Below are 22,193 nucleotides of genomic sequence, written 5' to 3'. Positions count from 1 at the left end.
ATGCAAGTTCGACGCATTTATTTGAAATCACTGATAAGCATTGGGTGCAGTTGATTGGATGGTTAACCTCTCTGTCTTCCCTGTACTATCTCCTACATCCCTTCAAACTCAACGGGCATGGCTTCATTTTTCCTACTCCCTTCTTTAGACACTGCTATGCTTTCCTTTCTTTCTCCACCGGATTCGACCTCCCTCGAAGAATACGCCATTGCCCTTGCAATAGAGCATGCTACCCTTAATGTTCCTACCACCACGCCAGTATTTATCTTCTCCGACTGTCAGTCAGCCCTTCGTAATTTCGCTAACCATGAGACCCACTCACACACCACTGATTTCGTCACTTCGATACTTGCATCGAATCCTCGGCCACGCTTCACACTGGTTTGGGTTCCTGGCCACGCTGGCATGTGCGGAAATGCCTTAGCAGACGCGCTCACCCTAGTACCTTTCCTGGGTCCGCCCATGTCCTGGCCAACCTTGTACCACCCGCCGACGGTTCGTACTCAACACCGCGCTTCCCACCGTTACCAATTACACGCCCAATGCCTATCACGCACCCTGTACCCACCTCCCAGTTCCTGTCTAACTCGTGAGGCTGCGTGCCTCATTCGACAGGCTCAAACCTCTTCACTCCCCTCCCATCACATTCTTCACCGCATCAATCGGCGCCCTGGCCATCCTTCCTTCCCCAGGTGTTCTTCCTACCCATCCAACGCTCATTCTTATGGGGAATACACCCCACCATCTCTTACCCAATCCCTCGCTTTCATCACCTCCTGGGAGCTCTGGCTGTCTCCCCCGCCGACAGTGAACATCCAGGCTGCCCAGGAAGCTCTCTACAAACACGTGCACCGGATTCGAACGGACATTCTGGAGTACTACGTGGATCCGGTGAATTGAACTTTCAAATTAGGACCAGGCATTCAGGAGTACTACGCGGATCCGGTAAATTGAACTTTCAAATTAGAACCTGGACTTAGAAATAAGTGTTTGTTCTCTCTCTCTCCTTCCTTTACAGGGTGGGCATTCATAGGGGCACGTGTTGGGTAATATGTTGTGTTGTAGTATGTGTGGGTTTGTAGGCATCTGTAAAACGGCTTTGGACTTAGAGGCTGGCGAGGGAATCTGGCAGGTCTTTTCTGCTTTCTACGAATCTGTGGCTAGTAAATTTGAGGGCAGCAGTGCGCAGCGCCTCATTCCCTTGTAGAAAGGCGTGATGTCCAGATGAGGTAGATGACCACTAGCTTTTGTATGCGTCGTAGTGTACTTGAGGTGTGATGCATCCTTCTTGATAAAGGGACATGCTTACTGGGAAGCACGGTGGAATCTGTCATGGCTGTGCTTGCATCTGTTTTTTGCAAAGTTGTGGAAGTGGTAGTGGTGAGTGTGGCGGGCATCAAGGGTTTCTTATGAGTGATTAATGGCAGACGTCCCAGGGTTTTGTGCTTAAATATGCATCAAAACAGTGAACTGAATGAAGGTGGCTATGCAGGCTAGTTGAGACTTCATCTTGGAAATTTTGGTCAAATGTCAGGCATGACTCAAGGAAAGGATAGAGGCAGGAATGAGCTTCATCAACGAAGCTTCATTTCCCTCTGAGAGTGATTACAAAGTAAACAAAACCCTCATGTGACACTGCTTTAACACCACATGTATAAAAAGCAATTACAGCTGCTGCACACTTCACACTAATTATTCAGTATTCTATAGTGCATCTGTCTCCCACCTTTATCACATAGGCCTCAAAGATTTCTCGTTCCTGTTTTGTGCCATACAACTTCAGCACTCTCGTCGTATCAAATTCTGGCATGCAGCCACCTGGCGTGCATTGAGACTTGGAGTGGAGCACCAAATCGGTTTCTGTTCAAGTTGTCACCAATGCGGCATGCTCCCACCACCGCCTGTTAGGGCCTTGTCTGCCCTATGTACCATCAAGATACATTGAAATAGGAACAACAAACTACGTGACTTTCAGTATATGCTGTGCATCATGGTGACGGGCTGTGTAGCCACAGGAGGAACAAAGTTACAAGAATTCGTGTCCAACAGTGTTATGGAAATAGCATTTGAGAATGTTCATTTGGCCCACTGCCGCATGTCGTGCGGGGTCCCGCTACGGTTATCAAACTTTGTCACTGTGTACGCTCAAGCAGAACACGACGAAGGCTGATCGCAGAAGCACAAACGGGCACCAAATATGGTGGTGGGCGAAATAAATATTTTCACAGACCGAACAGTGCCCTCTCGACACCCACGTGCAAGTTGGTCGAACTGGAAGTACATAATACCTTAGATAAACTGCACGAAGCTTACCATCACTCCCAAACCTACCGCCTCAACCACCTACCAGACGAGACACCTTTGAACTCCTCGTATATCCAGCGCCCCAAGAACAGCTACAAAGTGTGCCCGTCCACATCCGTCAACACATTTGTACAGCTCCCATACCGCGATATACGCATCAATACGCTCGTCAGGAAAGCAACCCTCTGGAGCCCAACGAAACTAACGTGGATAATTACAAACTTTTCATTTCTGCGCGCCAAGAGTCCTCTGCAATGATTTAACAAGAATATGCAGCAGGACCATGACCTCCTGAATATAATGTCAAGAGCTTATGACAGCACGCAGCGATTACAAGACACGGGGTTCGACGAACCAAAGCGACGCGCAGGAATCACCTTTGTAGCCTGTAGGTCGCAATAGTCTTGTTATTTCTTAGTCAACGACCGTGTGGTGAGCGACAAGAGTTTCGTGCGAACGATCGTTCGTGGCTGGCCGGTCGCAATAGTCTTGTCTTGATATTTCTTAGTCAACCGTGTGGTGAGCGACAAGAGTTTCGTGCGAACGATCGTTCGCGGCTGGCCATGATAGCACCGCCGTTTGATGTTGAAGGCATACGCGCACTCGCACGTCGGAGACGAAACGCCCAGCGGCCTCAACACGGTGCTCTAATGAAATGCAGCGCAGAAGCTTGTCGCGAGCGCACTCATCACTCTCGCAAATCGAGGCGGCACAACTGATGCAGAACGCCCGTGTTCACCGTTGTAACGCACTACGCGCAAATAAGGCGGCCGCACACACTCAGCGTCTCAATCACACGCTGCACACCACCGTGAGTGCTCTCCAGAAGTTCTTCGAGAGCGCCCTTATCACAATCGCAAGCCGAACACCTATGCACCGCTGCAACGGCAGACAAAAATCACGCCGAGAAGATCGCAGCGAGGTAACCGTACAACAGCTGCCATTTTTTTTTTAAATCATGACGTCACATCCGGCAAAAAAAAGTCGCTTTTTTGTTTTTTGATGTCTAGTTGGCGCATGCGCAGTAGGGCTCGTCCACCGTTCCTGAACGTCAGGTCATTTTGAGCGCTTCTTTCAACATGGCCAAATGCTTTCATGCAAAACGAAAACGAAACTGGCTGCACGATTTACCATCGAGTGCCAATCCTAATCCAGAGGTACCCATCACGCCCATCGCGGCAGACAATCGCAGCACCTAATTCCTCTCTATAATAAAAAAAAAAGTATGAAACTCTAAGCTGAGCAGTAGATATAGTGGAGTTCACGGTAAAACTTTGATTCTAGTAGACTTAGGCAGCGCTGGCTAACATCCAAAACAAAACAAGCATCCACCGGCATCCACGTAACCATCTATCAGCTGCAAAAAGAGAATGCTGGGAAACTTGCGTGGAATTCTTGAGAAACTGCGCTGGAAAATGCTAAAAATAGGAAATCACCGAACCTAGAATTGGGAATTTCCGTTCCCAGTACGTAACATCACTGGCATAGCTGTGTGCATGGCTGTGTGCACGCAACATTTGGCGTCGTGGTGTCGCCACCTAGTGAGCGAATGTGCAGCCAGCGAGCGGCGAGTCCACTTTTGTACGCTTGGTGGCTCTAGTAGCGCGTTCCTGCGGCCGGCATCGTAGCGCACATGGCTGTGTAGTGAAGGGTTTGTTGACTTTCGAAGTTGTTGCAACCGCCCGGGTTGACGACTACGAAAATGGTAGGGCCTGGTAACGAAGGGGACCCACCAGCAAGCTTATCATTGAAGCTAGGCCACCGCATCTCGCAAGGATTCCTCAGCGTGACTGAGCGCTACTACAAGCCGCGATTCCTGCTCGGTAAGTCTAGTCCTGATGATCGCTTGGTTGGACCACGACCGGCTTTATAAAGTCGGTCGTGGGTTGGACGAAGCGAATTTTCCGCGATGTTCCTTGTAACGCTACGTTTACGCAGAAGCGAACTTGCTCGCGTATGTCGGTGAACGGGACCATTGGAGGAATTTACTGCTATCGTGGAACTGCTTCGGCGACGCAGCGCGCGCGGCCGAACGGCTACTGCCTACCGTTGAACCGCTGAACCGGCTGAACTGGCTGAACGAGTGTTGATTACTGGACCATCATGGCACCCTTTATGGCTTGTCCCATACTGTGGACGGCTTGGCACGCTGCGTGCGATTAAATCTGCCTGCAGGTCTTTCACACATTGCTGGGCCCCCGCAGGGACAAGTGCGAAAGTGTGCGCACTTCGACTAATCCGAAGAGCAGTGTGAAAGGCGATAGAAAACGCGATGGAACTTGTGCATCTACGCCAAGGGTGCGGTAATGTAGTACTAATACCAAGTTTTCCATGCCACGGCATCTGAAAGCCATTGAAGCGAATGTCATTTGACTGAAATGCCACCTCTTAGCTGCTATGCGACGTTTTTGAGCGGTAGTGTCTATTCTCACGGCAACCGGAGAATTACCGCCAGAAGCATATATGTCGCCCAGAGATTGTCTGTGAGAAATATTTCCCTGAAAACTCATTGCTACAGCTGCTCCTGTTTTGGAACGAGAAGTCTCAGGTTCGAGTCTGGCACTGGGAAGAGCCTTTGTTTTTAGCTTCGGAATTTTTGAAGTTTTCGCTCATCGTGACTTTGTTCACGTCCTTTTTTTAAATTCTGGTTATATTACTATATTAAACGATCGACGCGCATTGACTCCTTCAATGGGTTCGCTTAGGTTTAATGTCACCGTATGCTTAGTTTTTGTGGAACTTCCAACTGTTTTAGCCTATGCTGCGATGCCGTTCGCAACAGAAACGTCGCTAGCACTCTGCGGTTGTGGTTTGGAGAACAACCAGAGCAACTGAGAAAAAAATCGCCGACAGCACATGTGCGCGACACGGCGTGGCGGAGATACAGCGCGGTTGCCTTGTGTTTTTTCGGCATCGCTTACCCCTGGACACCGATTTCAAAGATCGATGAACGCCGTTGCTAAACCGGAGACTTTGTACCAAGCAACGTTACTACGTTGGTCGCCATCATCATCACCAGCCTATCTACGCCCACTGCAGGGCAAAGGCCCCTCCCATTATTCTCCAATTACCCCGGTCCTGTGCCAACTGTGACCAATTTATCCCTGCAAACTTTTTGATGTCATCTGCCCATACAACTTTCTGCCGCCCCCTGCTACGCTTGCCTTCTCTAGGGATCCACTCTGTTACCCTTAATGACCAACGGTTATCTTCCCTTCGAATTACATGCCCTGCCCACGTCCATTTCTTCTTCTTAATTTCTACTAGTATGTCCTTAACACGCGTTTGTTCCCTGACCCACTCCGCTCTCTTCTTGTCCCTTGATGTTACACCTATCATTTTCCGCTCCATTGCCCTCTGAGTAGTTCTCAGTTTAAGTTGAACCCACTTAGTGAACCTCCAAGTTTCTGCCCCGTAGGTGAGTACCCGTAAGAAGCAGCTGTTATACACTTTCCTGGTTAGGGAGAATGGTAGGCTGTCATTCATTATCTGAGAATGTCTGCCGTAGGCACTCCACCCCATTCTGATCCTTCAATTATCTCTGCCTCATGGTTGGGATCGGGGGTCACAACTTGGCCTAAGTAGATATATTCTTTTACCACTTGCACTACCTCGCCCCCTATCCCGAACTGCTGGGCTGTCCCGAAGTTATTGATCATTACTTTAGTTTTCTGCATATTAATTTTCAGGCCCACGGTTCTACTCTGTTCTTCTAGCGCGGACAGCATGCTTTGCAATTCGTCCCCCGAGTTACTTAGCAAGGCAACGTCATCAGCGAATCTGAGGTTACTGAGGTATTCTCCATTAACCCTTACTCCCACCTGTTCCCAATTCAACGTTCTGAATAGTTCTTGTAAACATGCTGTGAATAACATTGGAGAGATTGTGTCTCCTTGTCTGACGCCCTTATAGGTATTTTACTGCTCTCCTTGTGGAGGATGATGGTAGCTGTGGCCCCATTGTAGATATCCGCTACTATTCTGACATAATGCTCATCTACACCCTGGTTCCGTAATGCCTGAATGACTGTTGAGGTTTCGACCGAGTCAAATGCTTTCTCGTAATCTATGAAGGCTATATATAGGAGTTCAGTATACTCAGCGCACTTCTCTATCACCTGATCGATCGTGTGAATATGGTCCATTGTTGAATAACCTTTACGGAACCCTGCTTGTTCTTTAGGTTGACTGAAATCTAAGGTTGCAGAAATTTTGTTAGCGATTACCTTGGTAAGTACCTTGTAGAAGACTGACAGTAAGCTGATAGGCCTGTAATTTTTAAAGTCCTTCATGTCTCCTTTCTTATGGATCACGGTGATGTTCGCATTCATCCAAGATTCCGGTACACTTGCGGTAATTAGGCATTGCGTATACAGGTTTGCCAGTTTTTCAAGTACAATTTCTCCGCCATCCTTCAAGAGGTCTGCTGTTATCTGATCCTCACCAGGTGCTTTGCCCCCTTTCATTTCTTTCAAAGCCTTCCTTACTTTTTCGGTCGTTACTGGTGGGATGTCTATCTCCTCTGAACTACTTTCTCGTTCGGCATTATCCTGAATGTCCCAGCTACTGTACAGATCCCTATAGAACTCCTCGGCCACTGTGACTATTTTATCCCTATTTGTGATGACATTGCCTTGTTTATCTCTAAGGGCATACATCTGATTTTTCCTCACGCCAAAATGCCTCTTCACTGCTTTCAGGCTACCTCCATTCTTTACAGCGTATTCGATCCTCTCCATATTATATTTCCGTATGTCAGCTGTCTTACGCTTATTAATTTCGAAAGCTCCGCTAGTTCTATTCTGTCAGCTGGGGTGGAGATTGTCATGGTTTGCCGTTTCCTAATTAGATGTTTCGTCTCCTGGGAAAGTTTACCAGTATCCTGTTTAGCCATCGTGCACCCGTCTTCTACTGCACACTCCGTGATAATGCGTGTAAGGTTGTCGCTGGCTTCCTGTGTCTTAAGCTCGGCTTCCTCGGTAAGAGCTGAATATCGGTTCTGCAGCACGATCCTGAATTCTTCTACTTTACGCCCTACTGTAAGCTCATTAATCAGCTTCTTTCGTACTAGCTTGTTACGGTCCCTCCTCAAATCTAGCTTAATTCGAGATCTTACCATACGATGGTCACTACACCTTACCCTTTCGAGCACTTCTACATCCTTCACGACGCCAAGGTTATCGCATAATATGAAGTCTATTTCATTTTTATGTAAGAAACATCGCAAAGGACGGGACGTAGAGTAGACGAAAAACACGCAGCGCTGACTGACAACCAAGTTTTATTGCTTGCAGGCGGCTTATATACACATCTACACAGCAATGGAAAGGGAAAAAAGGAAAATACACAAGTTATTGTCACATGGTCATCGATAAGTAAGGCCCAGTTATACATTTGAAAGATACGCGATTTCATTTTCATACAGAAGCACGGAAGGTTTGCTTATACATTTATCGCCCCTCTGACTAATGCAAAAGGCTTCGAAAATTTCACGTGTACGTTTGGTTGCATATCTTCAAATAATACGACACTCATCAAATATTGGTTGGCACTTACACTGGCGACAGTGCGCAGCTAGGTGACCGCCGACATTCGATTTTAGTGAATTTGCATGCTCCTGGAGCCGTAGACTAATACATCTTCCCGTCTGACCCACATAGCTTCGTTTGCAATCCAGGGGTATTTCGTAAACGACATTCTGACGGCGGCCTACATACTTCGTTTTGTGGTTAATCTTTTGAATTAGTCAGAGGGGTGATAAATGTATAAGCAAACCTTCCGTGCTTCTGTATGAAAATGAAATCGCGTATCTTTCAAATGTATAACTGGGCCTTACTTATCGATGACCATGTGACAATAACTTGTGTATTTTCCTCCTCCTTTGCTATCTGTATTTTCCTTTTTTCCCTTTCCATTGCTGTGTAGATACACGTGTATATAAGCCGCCTGCAAGCAATAAAACTTGGTTGTTAGTCAGCGCCGCGTGTTTGTCGTCTACTCTACGTCCTGTCCTCTGCGCTGTTTCTTACATTTTCAAACATGCACCAACCAGCCCACTTGCTCCCCGTTCTAAGATTCATTTTTATGGTCCCCATTCGGGCTCCTCCACGTCCACTTCCTGCTCTCCCGAGAAGAAGGTGTTCATTATGCGTAGGTTATTCCGTTCTGCAAACTCAACTAGTAGGTCCCCCCTACTATTTCTACAGCCCAGACCATAGTTCCCAACTCATGATTGGACTTGCGCAAAACAAACGGGGACGAGGAAGGAACGACAAGGACGAGCGCACTCTAACTGGTTTAATTTCTTGGAAGAAAGACATATATACCCCACAGACCTGCGTACAACATCTCAGTAAAAGCTTTACAGCGCACACACATCACATAAGTAGATCAGCGTCTACAAAAAAGGCGACAGCAGCGTTAATTCCTTATCTAACAAGGCCACAGAAGGGTGGCTGATGCACTTGTCTTTGTGCTGTGAGATTAAAAACGCTTCCACAATCCCTCTTGAATTTTGTTTAGGATGCGAAAACAACACCGAAGTTTCCTCTAAGATTGGTGCGCAACCACTTCTTTTACATTTTTTACAATGCGTGGCCAAGTGTGTGTAAGGCTTTCCTTTTAAACTTGAAGCATGTTCTCTTAATCTTATATTCAGGCACCTTCCGGTTTGTCCAACATACACGTGCCCACATCTTAGAGGAAACTTCGGTGGAGGATATCTTAGAGGATATCTTAGAGGAAACTTCGGTGTTGTTTTCGCATCCTAAACAAAATTCAAGAGAGATTGTGGAAGCGTTTTTAATCTCACAGCACAAAGACAAGTGCATCAGCCACCCTTCTGTGGCCTTGTTAGATAAGGAATTAACGCTGCTGTCGCCTTTTTTGTAGATGCTGATCTACTTATGTGATGTGTGTGCGCTGTAAAGCTTTTACTGAGATGTTGTACGCAGGTCTGTGGGGTATATATGTCTTTCTTCCAAGAAATTAAACCAGTTGTTAGAGTGCGCTCGTCCTTGTCGTTCCTTCCTCGTCCCCGTTTGTTTTGCGCAAGTCCAATCATGAATCGTTTCCAACTAGGCCGGCTTGCTGTGATGCTTCAATTCATTTAAAGTTCCCAACTGCCTTGTCTCCAGCCTGATTCTTCCCTACTTTAGCATTGAAGTCCCCCATAACGGTATACTGTGTTTTTACTTTAGCCATTAGGCAGTTTTAGCATATCGTTACCGTGTTTGCGTTACCGTTTACCGTGTTACCGGAAGCATGAGTTTCCGTTTACCGCTGAAAACGGTAGGGCACGTTTTAGCGCACCGTTTGCGGTTTGCGTATTCCGGCCGCTGAGGCGCAGGTAGCGACATCTGATGAATTAGTCTCAGAGCAAATCACTCATAATTTTCTTGCTCATATCTATTTGCATTCGTTTAAAGTAACTTGAATATTTCACTTTTGAGGTAAAGCATTCACACTAACTGTAGTTGTTTTGAGAATAGTGTAGCCATCACCTGTAGAGGTTTAAAAAGAAAACGAGTTGGTGGCGCCATCTACTGAGGAGAGTTAGAATCAATGTGAAATAGAATTTGCCCCCGCGCGAATTATTTAGGCAAGAAATGAGTAACATATGTCGTACCAATTACTAAATAACCTACACTACCTTGCCTAGCACAAGTTTGGTGGCCTAAAAGCACTTTGCGAGCTCAGAAACCTATCTGAACTACAGTCAAACCCGACTATATCGAACCCGTTTACATCGAATTATCCCATATATCGAACCATTATTGTGCACTATAATGTTACCGGGAGAATATATAGCAAAAAGTACGGCTACATCGAACAAAAAAGGCAGCCGCAACCTATATATCGAACTTCGGCAGCGCAAGATTGCCCCCGAAGTTGGCTTTCCCGCGCGGCAGCTGGGCGAGCTGCCTACGCCTCCTCCCCCAGTTTGAAAAGTCACTTAGCCCAAGCGCTCGCGCTCTCGCTCGCTCTGACAGCCACCCCCTGGAAATAGTGGTTGGACCACACTCTTCCGCTGTCTCGCCAGTCTCGCGCGGCGGGCTCTCTCTCCCCTCGCTTCTACGCATGCTTCCCTTTTCGTGTTTTCGCGGTTGACCACGCATCGGTACGCCTTGTTCATCTGTGTTCAACTGTGAGGACTCGACGAGTTCCGCCCCGCCCCCATGTTCCGATGCTCTTCACGCGCTGAGCGTTCTTCGCCGCCACTGCGCGGCAATAGAAGGCTGTGGGCTCAGCTGTTTCGAGTCACTTGACAATGTTGAAAAGTGCGTGCTCAACAATGCTTCGAAAATGATGAAGCAAAAGAAGATCGGAGACTATTTCTCGCGCTAGTGTGCCCGCGGAGCATGTATCTTGCAAGTAAACAACAGTTAGTGATGAGGTACGTTCTGTGCATTGTCAAATGTTTTAAACATTATATATCGAATTATACGATATATCGAACTAATGACCGTTTTTTGCGAGTTCGATATATCCGGGTTTGACTGTATTTGAGGCGGGCAAGGCTTAGAACCAGTATAGGACGGCCATTTTGCTCACCCATCTGAGAAAAATGGTCGATTGTCGCTTTCCTGAGCATTATTTAGCAAGAAACATGTAATAAACAGCATCAAGTAAGATTACTTTATTCGGCCGTACCAATCATAAAGCGCTGACCGCGCTGCATTTGCTGTAATCAATACGCGAAGGTAAATTTCGTCTGCTCAGGAAGCTCTCTGGCGACGGTAAAGCCTGTGCCGGTAAGTTACCGTTCACGGTAACTCTCGCGCATGCGCAGTCGACTCCCGCAAACCCGGTAAACGGTAACGCAAACGCGGTAACGCTATGCTAAAACTCTCTATTGCCGATCACTACGTTGGTACCAACTATCAAATCTCGTGTATGCTCGGTGCACTTCTTGGACGGCAAGCAGGCGGAGCAACATCCATTTATTACTCGCAAAACTGACTAGGGCGACAAAACCGAACCGCCTTAAAAGTTAGCAGTAACTTTATCTTTTACATTAAAATCACTTCTGGTTCCTTGTAATTATCGTACATTGTTCGGGCATTACAGACCGTTGGCATTACATCCCCTTCTCATGCAGTCTAACGTTTAAACATCACGGCGTTTTATGTAGCCTTTTAGGCGAACGCTAGGCACTGCCAAACATTATGAAACGATAACTTCCTTCATCGTACACTGCTTGTCGATAGCAAGATAAGCAGGTACCACTATGTGGAAACGGAGCTCGGGATATACAAACGTTTTATTGGAAAATAGCAACCTGGACGCAACGCTGTTGAAGGAAAAGTTTTTCATTCTTTTGCGTTGTCGTGGAATCTAAATTACTACGATGGTAAAGCATCCATTGCTGATCGCGTAAAACATTCATGGTACAAGCAGAGGATCCACAAAAGTCGGCTCCTAGCGACAGTGCGCATACGCTGCCTGTAGTTAGGCCAATCATGATAAGAACCTTGGAATAATAGAGTTTTAGCATATGTCACCGTGTTTGCGTTACCGTTTGCCGTGTTACCGGACGCCGATGTTTCTGTTTACCGCTGAAAACTGTAAGACGCTTTTAGGCAGTTTTAGCATATCGTTACCGTTTACCGTGTTGCCGGAATCCGGAGTTTCCGTTTACTGCTGAAAGCGGTAAAAGACGCTTTAGCTCTCCGTTTGCGGTTTGCTTATTCCGGCCGCCGTGGCGCAGGTAGCGACACCTGATGAATTAGACTCAAAGCAAATCACGCACGTTGCTCATATCTATTTGCATTCCTTTAAAGTAACTTGAATATTTCACTTTTCGGGTGAAGCATTTACACTAACTGTAGTTGTTTTGAGAATACTGTAGCCATCACCTGTAGAGCTTTAAAAGAAAATGAGTTGGTGGCGCCATCTAGAGTTAGAATCAAGGTAAAATAGAATTTGCCCCTGCGCTACTTATTTAGGCAAGAAATGAGTACAGTATGTCGTAGCAATTACTCAATGACCTACACTACCTTGCCCAGCACAATTTTGGAGGCCTAAAAGCATTTTGCGAGCTCAGAAACTTATCTGAACTATTAGGCGGGCAAGCGCCCATCAAAGAAAAATGGTCGTTTGTCGCTTTCCTGAGCAGTATTTAACAAGAAACACGTAATAAAAAGCATGAAGTAAGATTGCTTTTATTGGCTGTACCAAGCATAAAGCGCCGAGCGCACTGCATTTGCTGTAATCAATACGCGACGGTACACTCCGCCTACTCAGGAAGCTCGCTGGCGACGGTAAAGCCTGAGCCGGTAAGTTACCGTTCATGGTACCTCTCGCGCATGCGCAGTCGACTCCCGCGAACACGGTAAACGGTAACGTAAACACGGTAACGCTATGTTAGAACTCTTTTAGCATACCGTTTGCGGTTTGCGGCCGCCGTGGGGCAGGCAGCGACATCTGATGTATTGGTCACCAAGCAAATCACGCATAATTCTGTTGCTCATATCTATTTGCTTTCGTTCAAAGCAGCTTGAATGTTTCATTTTTTTGGATGAAGCGTTCACAATACATTAGTTGTTTGAGGATAGCGTAGCCATCGTCTGCAGGTGAGCTCCCTGCCAAGCTCAAAGCTATAACGAGTGCACTTCCTTACCTTTTCCTTTTCCCGCAAACCGCAACCACCAGAGCTTTAAAAAAGAAAACATTTCGGTGGCGCCATCTACTGAGTAGAGCTGGAATCAAAGTAACCCGCCGCGGTGGCTCAGTGTCTAAGGCGTTGCGCTGCTGAGCACAAGGTCGCGGGTTCGATTCCCGGCTGCTACGGCTGCTTTTCTGATGGAGGCGAAAAGCAAAAACGTGCGTGTGTAGGCGATTTCGGCGCACGTTAAAGGGACACTGAAGTGAATTTGTCAAGCTCCCGTCAAGCTCCCGGTGGGCTCTTTAGACACCTTGTAGTTCCCTACAGTCACTACCTCGTCGTCCCTCGCTCTCTCGGCGACAGCCTCAGCACGCGAACACCGAAGCGCATCCCCGTTCTCTTTTCTCACTGCCAGGACTGCACTACAACCAGGCTGCCCTGTCTCAAAAGACGGCTCAGCCGCCCACGACCCCTGAATCTCTACGAGCTCAGCTGGCCGTTGCTCGAGGTCAACTCCCTGAGCTGGTGGCAGGACGGAATCGGCTTGCCCAGTGGCGAGACCGTCATGACTCCCAACTGAACCCTGCAAACCGTTTGCTGCCTCGACGGCAGGCTTTCCCACCACGTCGCTCGATTCTGCACTACCGTACGAAGGAACAACCTCCGTTTCAGCGGACTTGTGTCGCCTTTCGGTAGCCTCATGGTTTCCGCATTCCAGCGAAACCTCGCTATCTCGCGAAATGTTCATGTTCAGACCGGTAGCCGTTCCCATGGCCTCCCGCGAATTTGAACCGTCCGAACACTCCGCCGGGATCTCCAAAACAAACGCCGGCACATAATCGCACTCAGTGGACACGCACTGCCCTCTGCCGCCTCTGCAGACAGTCTGAGCTAATGCGCCTTCGTTACCTCTCCCAGCAACCTTGTCGCGCTGCTGGGCCGCCACAGTTCACTCTACCGCCACGGTCGCCTCCGACTCGCGCTCCCGAGCGTCTGCTACTAGCAGCGCTGGCACGGTGCTTTCCTCGACAACGAGGTCTTTTTCGAGCAACTCAGGCTTTACTTCTTCCTGCTCGAGATGAATTTCGTGCTCTAGGTTCTTGTTTTCTCGTTGCAGTCTCTCTCGCTCGAGCCTCTTTCTTTCCCTGCGGATTCCCTCGATATCGAGGGCGTACCATCGCATCTTTTTCTCGTGTTCATGTTCTCGTTTCTGCCTCTCGAGCTCCTCACGCTGGCGCTCAGCCTCTGACTCGGCAGCCTGAAGTTTCGCGGTCTCCCTGCCATTGATCAGCTCAATGCATTCCGACAGCTCCTCATCGTCAGCCCCGACAGCGAGTATAGCCTGTATCAGCTCGGGCTTTCTCAGCGCGTCCATAACATCCAAGCGCAACTCTTTTGCAAGCTCCAACAACTGCGGTTTTTTCAACGCCTTCAAATTTATGGCCGGTCTAGAGTACTGCTTTCCCACTTCTCCAAAAATGTTTTGCGCGAATAACCCACGCGACAAAAACACACGCCCCACCAGCTATCCTCAGAAGCCTGGTAAAACTCAGTGAAGAAAAGTCCCGCACTCACCCTTGACCGCCGTGAATTCTGCGAAGTCCGAAGCCGCCTTGACGTCCGTGGTGTTGGGTCTCGCACCGCTGGCTCCAGGTGTTACGAAGTTGTCATCCGACCGCTGCCAACCAGTTGTTGCAACCGTGAAGGACGACTGCAGCCGGGAAGAGGTCCAGAGCTGATAGGCCAACCTAAACTGTTTACTTCATAGCGAGAGGTGAGCCGAACCCAAAAAAAACATACAATGCCTCGACGGGCGAGGTTACAATACAGGACTCGAACAGAGCGACCGCATGGATTCGCTGCTCAGACAGGAATGAATTTCAGCGTTTATGCTGCTTCTATTTATACCCAAAAGCAACAATGGTCAAACGCGAACAAGTAGTCACACGCCACGAACATCACAGACACGCACAACGCTCTTTCCATAGTTCGTGAGTCATTCATAGCCTCGGAGCACGTGGAGTCCGAGAGGGGGGAGAGAGTGTCCTTGAAAGGTGCCGGGGCCGCGATATCGAATGTTGATCGCGCCGATAGCGAAACGTCTGAGCCGGGCATGTCAAGGCGTGACTCACCGACGCGCTGGCACCTGACGGCAGAGGGGCGCACGTCCGTGAAGAATGCCTGGGCGTGCCGCTGGCATCTGGGGGTGCCGCTGGCAACCGCCGGAGGCGCGTTGCAACGCGAAGTGTCTGACCTTTCATGTCGAGACACGAAAGTATGGTTCACCGACACGCGGGCGCTGTGGCACACGTGGTCCCTTCGCACGTGGTGGCTGATGCGGGAAAATACGGCGGCGTTGGCCGATTCGTAACAGCGCTTTATGCTTGGTACGGCCGACCAAAGTAATCTTACTTGATGCTGTTTATTACGTGTTTCTGGTTAAATAATGCTCACGAAAGCGACAATCGACCATTTTTCTCAGATGGCCGAGCAAAATGGCTTTCCCTACTGGTGCTAAGCCTTTCCCGCTTCAAATAGTTCAGATAAGTTTCTGAGCTCGCCAAGTGCTTTTAGGCCTCCAAAATTGTGCTGGGTGAGGTAGTGTAGGTTATTGAGTAATTGCTACGACATACTGTACTCATTTCTTGCCTAAATAATTAGCGCAGGGGCAAATTCTATTTTACCTTGATTCTAACTCCAACTCGTTTCCTTTTAAAACTCTACAGGTGATGGCTACAGTATTCTCAAAACTACGTTAGTGTGAATGCTTTACCCCAAAAGTGAAATATTCAAGTTACTTTAAACGAATGCAAATAGATATGAGCAAGAAAACTGAGTGATTTGCTTTGAGACTAATTCGTCAGGTGTCGTTACCTGCGCCTCGGCGGCCGGAATACGCAAACCGCAAACGGCGCGCTAAAACGTACGTGCCTTACCGTTTTCAGCGGTAAAAGGAAACTCCGGATTCCGGTAACTCGGTAAACGGTAACGCTAACACGGTAACGATATGCTAAAACTGCCTTATAAATCAATCCTTCTCCGCCTGTGATTCTTTACGAGGTGTAAATCGGTTTCTACGCAAACTTTCCGGACCATTTCATTCAGACGGGCCCGTAGGAGCCTCCGCGCTCTGGGGACACGCTGACCCCCCTTTTTTTTTTCAAGGCAAGGCTGACCACGAATGCTTCGTTTCCCGATAAGCTTCCGTCGGCCACCTGCGGGCCATGTGGCACTTGTCTCTCTCTAACGACGGTCTCAAACCGCCATAAACAAATGCTTTTTTTTTCCTTCTTTTTTACCATTGATCCTCTGTAGGCAGAGGTTGGCATGCTTCTCTGCCATCCAGAGCCTTTTCGTTCAGGCTTTCGAGCTTTGACTCTCGAAATGTTATGTATTTATCTCTCTCTCTCTCTCTCTCTCTCTCTCTCTCTCTCTCTCTCTCTCTCTCTCTCTCTCTCTCTCTCTCTCTCTCTCTCTCTCTCTCTCTCTCTCTCTCTCTCTCTCTCTCTCTCTCTCTCTCTCTCCGCACCCAGACGCAGCACTCCGTTTTTTTCTGTAGATGCACATTGCCTGAACTTTATGCGTTTGTTTTCTGTCTATCAATGCCGCAACTGTGCCTCCTTCCCATTTACAACTTTCCTCTCTCCCTTCATCTTTTCTTCCCTTTTCCCACCTTCTGTAGTATAGTTACGACATGTCATTGTCACTCTCCCGCTCTTTTACTCTCCCCGAGAGGTCTCATAGGCGAGGGTGAGGAGAAAGGGAAGCCCTCGGAGGCAAAGTGTGTATAAGTGTTTTTATGTCTATGCTAAGATAACCCCCGAAGAAGAAAGGTCCACCTTTTGAAACTGTTGGGAACAATAAAACCCTTGTTCAGTGTTCTCCAAGTGTCTGCACCAAAGTTTTGACACGCACGCACGCACGCACGCACGCACGCACGCACACACACACACACACACACACACACATGCACGCACGCACGCACGCACGCACATTATTGACCTGCTAAAGGGCTCTACTGTACTGCCTCCAGAACCCGTGATTTTTGTTATCTTAAAATGTTCTCTTACCGCAATCTCAATTCTGCGCATTCGTTTCGTAAATAAAAGTGGTTCGGTATGTTTTAGGGGGGTTTTACAAATGGGGCGCGCATATCAACACGTTTTTAATGTTTTGCTTCACTCCTTGAGAGGAACAGTGGTGTGTGGTCCGCCGGCCGATATCTCCGCATGACGTGAGCGACGAACTTAGATGCACCTGGGTCGCGTATGCCTCCGGATATATGCACACCCATCGGGTTCTTTTCAAAGGGTCATCACCAGTGAATTCCTTCATGTGCATAACGTTTAAACGCGAACCCGATTTGGTGGAGGAGTGATTGGACGTAGTGATATATTATTACGGGGAAGCAGTATCTTCCCCGTAGTACGTTCCGTAAACCGCGAGAACGCTTTTTTTTCTGCCTTCAGGCGTCGAACTTTCAAGGAACACGGCCGAAATTTGTTCTTTGGTCTTTTTATACGTAAACATCGTCGTATAAAAGAATTTAATGAATAGGAGCATCTGGCATAAAAAAAAAAAAAAAAAACCTCGAAAGGATCGTTTTTGTGGTCGTGGCCCCTTGTTTTTTTTTTTTTTTAACCGGCTATGTCCTGGACTCCTGCACCGTGCAATTTTTTTTCTAGTATTTATTCCTGACAGTCAGTTCATAGAGAAAGAAATGGCGAGTCACTAGAAATGGAGGGGTGACGGTAAGGGATTCAGGCAAAGCAATCGCTGTACGTAAATCGGCGTCCTTTGTGATCTCAAAACTATAGCAGTTTTTTTTATTGAAAATAAGTATTATTAAACAAACATGATATGGGTACACAGTATATACAGGAGGAGGTCCCATGGTTATGAAAACCGCAAGCGGGACCTCCTTGAAAGTCTTGAAAGTCCTTGAAAGGTTTGAAAGTCTACTTGAGAGGTTCAATCAGCCTCTTTAAATGTTTTCTTTTAGTAACGGTGTGATTAGTTGCTCAGAGCCGACTGTTTTCTTTTCTTTTTTTCACGTAGTAGCTGCATTGCGGGTATTGTACATTTCGTTGCCAGGTATCAAAATGGTGTGCGCGCCCCTGAGCGAGCGAGCCCCTCGCTCGCTCAAGGGCGCACACACAGGGGCGCTCACGAGCGGTGTGAGCGAACCCCTATGGTGTGTGCGCCCCAGGGGCTCGCCTTGTCGTCGTAGCTCGCTCGCTGTAATGCTTCGATTTCAAGCGACTGCCGGAATCAGGCGGCGCAGCGAGATAACGGACCTAAGCAGAGCCCGACGGCGTACCGTAACGGCGTCCCACAGGGGGCTTTGAAAACCAAGCGGTTTAGTCATAACCGTTCGAAACTCCAAAACCGCTGGCGCTTGTCATACATCTCGCCCTTGTTTAGCGCAAAGTTTAGCTGCTGGTACATTTGAGGCAAAATATGTGTATATAACCGGCAACCCCCGCGTCCACTTAGTTAAGAATGCCCGTTAGGTTGGTTTTTACGATAGTGAGGGAAAAAAATAGCCGCCGAAAACGCTTTCCAAACTGCGCAGTAAGGCGCCGGCACGTGCGGGATAAAAGCAAGCACAAAAACTGGCCGCGTATCTGCTCCTTGCGTTGCAAATGTCGTCAAAAGACGATAACGATAGTCTTTGTAGACATTTGCCAAGGAAATGCCCCCCTTTGCTTTCCCGCTCACCCCTCATGCTGTTCCTGTACCGTCGCGCTCATCCCAAGGTAAACGCACTACAGGTTTGCTCAAGGCGATTTGAATTTACCGCGTTCCACTGCTACAGGCCGTATTCCTCGATGCCAGCGCTACAGTACGGCGGAGACGCGTGTGAATCGAGGCGGCCGACTTCAAGGTTTATAGAACCGCGTTGCCATGCTCCACGTGCGTTCCAAGCAGAGCATGAAACTTAGCTAGTGGAACATTTCGTTGCTGTTGCCGCGTGATTTCTCATATGCCGCCAGGAGGGGGCGCGGGCAAGAGCAGGCGGTGGTTTTCTGCAGTAGATGTAGAATATCATTTGCTATGAAAAAACCATGCATCCATGAATTTTTAAATAAAAGAACACTGTAAATATCCCTTGTGTATTAATTTTCGGTCTTATAATTGCGTAATGTCTTGTTCATGTTCAACAAAGTTGACAAGTATGAACATATAAACCGGGCTTAGACAATCACATTTGGCTGTGAGTATATTGCGCAGTATACATTTTACTTTGGCCGGGTAGCTGAATTGAGTCACAGACGGACAGACACACAGACAGACCAAAATTTCTGGGTTTAAGTAGCCCAAGAAAGACTCGTCTTTAAAGGAGCCATGAAGAGAAAACAAAAGTTTGCTTTATTCGAAAGATTAGGTGTTTCATAGTACCCCAAGCGCTTTCCCGGAAGCAAATTATGCTTTATTCACTGATAAATAAGGCAATTTAGGCCAAAATTTTAAATCTCCCGCTAAATTGCACATTTCGTGACGTGAACAATGGCGTCATACGAGCCGGTCCATGAAAAAGATACTTAGTATATCGACTCCATATAGCACCCTCACGCGGGAGTCAGACAGGAACCGGAACTCGTGCCGAAACCGAGATGGCGGCCATTTTAAAAATACTATTAAAACCTAGTGCACCCGCAGCCCTAGTCATGGAATCGCCTGATCCGGACAACAAAACTCTCGCCGAGGAGCTCGGGCGTGCATTTAACAACCTCACACCACTTGAACGCTCAATGCATCTACGTGCACGAGCGGCAGGAGTTGTGGGATACACGGATGGACCGGAAAACGACCATGCCGCGATATCCACAACAGACGAACGCCCAGCCGTCGGCACCGCTGCCTCGTCAGCCCCGTCGCGACGGATGAATACAGACTGGTACGTATGTGCCGTATTTTTATTACGGTTAATAATAGTTCAATTTCCGTAGCAGTATCGCTTATGCCAGTTGGCCGGTGTCGTGCATGGAAAGCCGTTCGCGCGAGCTCTCTGCTCCGACCAGAAAGATACGAGCGTCAATGCGCGGTGTGTACGGTATTTTTTTTTCCAAGCTCAGAGCGCTTTGACGGCGATTTGACGAAGTCGGCGACGAGCGGCGGCATGTCCCAGGATTGAGCTAACGTAAGGGTCCCTGCCGTAATCACTTCGTCGGAAATGAAGCGAGCAAACACGTACTTCCTTTAGCTCCCTTTCTCCCCCGTTTGCAAAGTTCACAAAACGTAGCTACTTGCTTCGCCGAGGTTCGTCGTTGGGCAGCACATGAAAGGAGATATCTTCACCGGCGGGTATGTCGCACTCCCTCGACGATTTGCCCGTACTACATGGGCATTTCAGGACGCAGCAACGAAATTTCATTGTAAAGTACTCGAACAAACTGAAGTTTTCAGTGGTTGTAAACTCGAAACGAGCTCGTAACGACAGCAGCAAGCCAACACCATTCCGAAACTTCTGCGACGACTGGCACTATCTCGTCACTGCTTGCTGTTCCTTACTCCCCTCGTTTCTATTTTTACCTTTGCTGGTTGGCGATATGACGGCCAACCTCCTGTCAAGGGATTAAGATACCAAGCAAGGTCGCGGCTGTGCGTGCTGGAACGGTTTGTTGGCCCCGAAGAGCCTCGAACCCGAAAATTCGTCTGCGGGACGGCGAGATGTCCAGCGGCCGGCGGTAGTTTCGTACGCATTCGCGTACACGTTTGCGTGTTTGTTCGGAACTTCAACCGTTTACTCCAGCGTTCTTATACTCGGTGACAACTTAAGAACGGCATCATCATGATGATGATGATGATTCCTATTGGTTTCCCCTTTGAAGCGGGGTGATGACATGTCATCTTACCAAAAAGGACTAATATAACCATGTTTTACACTCTTGGTTTAATACTAGCGCTGATTAGGGCAGGCACTAAAGCTTATTAGGCCCGAAATACTTTCTTTTCCCTGTTACAGGTGGTAACTGTCCTAGGCAATATTCCCCTCTCTGCTTTTCGTCCACCAGCATTCCAATTTTCTTTTCGTCCCCTCGACAGCCTTGAAGTTAACTTCCTTTCTGATACCCTTAAATCCTAGGGCTTCTGAAAGCCCAATATTCCCTTCATGTAGATTTGGATGGATACCCTCACATTCTAACACTATGTGCCGCATAGTTTCCGTTTATTTTCCGCAGACCACACATACCCCATCATTTTGTGAATACTTCCTCACAAAACTCTTAGTTCGCAGGCAACCTGCTCTATCCTCAAAAAGCAAAGCACTGCCCTGGGAATTATCGTAGAAATTTTCCTTTCTGATGTTCATCTTCTCAGCCCTGTACATCTCTAACGACGTTTTAGCTTCCATTTTTTCCCTCCACTTATTCGTTTCAATCTGCCTTGCCTCTTTTTTGGTTACCTTGGCTGTTTTGGATTCCCCACTGTTCTTTCCGTATTTCATCGTTAGCCTTCTAGTCTTAACCACTGCGTATCCACGCTTTTCAAGTATAGGTACCTAAAAACCTTAGCTGCCCTCCTTCGTTGATCCATTGCCCTCAACCTCATCTCAAAGCATATTTTACTCTGAGCTTCTCTAACTCCAAACGACGCCCAGCCCATATCTCCCTGAACTGCTTCGTTAGTTGTTTTTCCATGCGCGCCTAAGGCCAAACGTCCTACCGTTCTCTGGTTTACTTCAAGGCCTGATAGAACGTCTGATTTTAAGCAGAGTACAGCATTCGCAAACGTGAGACCCGGAACCATTATTCCTTTCCACATTTCTCTTACTACTTCATATTTGTTATACCCCCACAGAGCTCTATGCTTCATTATAGCTTTGTTTCGCTTTCCCTTAACCTTAAGTTGCTCCTCGTGAGTACTTAAGTAGTTATCCCCTTTGTTTATCCACACTCCCAAATATTTATATTCCTTCACTCTAGGTAATTCGCCTTGCTGGATAGACACTACGTCGGTGGTAGCGTCATTGAAAACCATTTATCCTGATTTTTCTGCACTGAAATTTAACCCGAGGTCAGTAGCTTCCTGGCCGCAAATATTTATTAGCCGCTGCATATCGGTTTGGTTATCAGCTAAAAGAACAATGTCGTCTGCGTATAACATTCCCGGAATATGTTGTTGTACCACTTCGCCTTGCAGCATATGGGTTAGGCTAAACCCTACTTGACTTTCTTCCAGTTTCTTTTCTAACCCTGCCATGTAAAGCATGAACAGTATTGGGCTCAAAGGGCATCCCTGTTTCAGTCCCCGATGGATGTTGACCTGCTGGGCGCATT

The 22,193-nt window shown here is 47.8% G+C and overlaps 1 protein-coding gene across 2 annotated transcripts in view; it reads left to right on the top strand.

Annotated features, from left to right (window-relative positions):
- The first annotated feature begins 3,887 nt into the window (after positions 1-3,887).
- The window catches only part of LOC144170822 (protein Abitram), a 52,066-nt gene continuing 33,760 nt past the window's right edge, over positions 3,888-22,193 (top strand). The window contains exon 1 of one of the 2 annotated variants that reach the window (XM_077700839.1): positions 3,888-4,127. In XM_077700839.1, the coding sequence (XP_077556965.1) occupies positions 4,007-4,127 (121 nt within the window). In that variant the 5' untranslated portion in view covers positions 3,888-4,006. The remainder of the gene's footprint in view (positions 4,128-22,193) is intronic. The other variant, XM_077700840.1, reaches the window with a different exon arrangement.

The sequence above is a fragment of the Haemaphysalis longicornis genome, unplaced genomic scaffold (assembly GCF_048455015.1).
Source record: "Haemaphysalis longicornis isolate Haplotype H1 unplaced genomic scaffold, Haemaphysalis longicornis Haplotype H1 scaffold_2, whole genome shotgun sequence".
Lineage (NCBI taxonomy): Eukaryota > Metazoa > Arthropoda > Arachnida > Ixodida > Ixodidae > Haemaphysalis > Haemaphysalis longicornis.
This window is presented reverse-complemented; position numbering and strand designations above follow the sequence as displayed.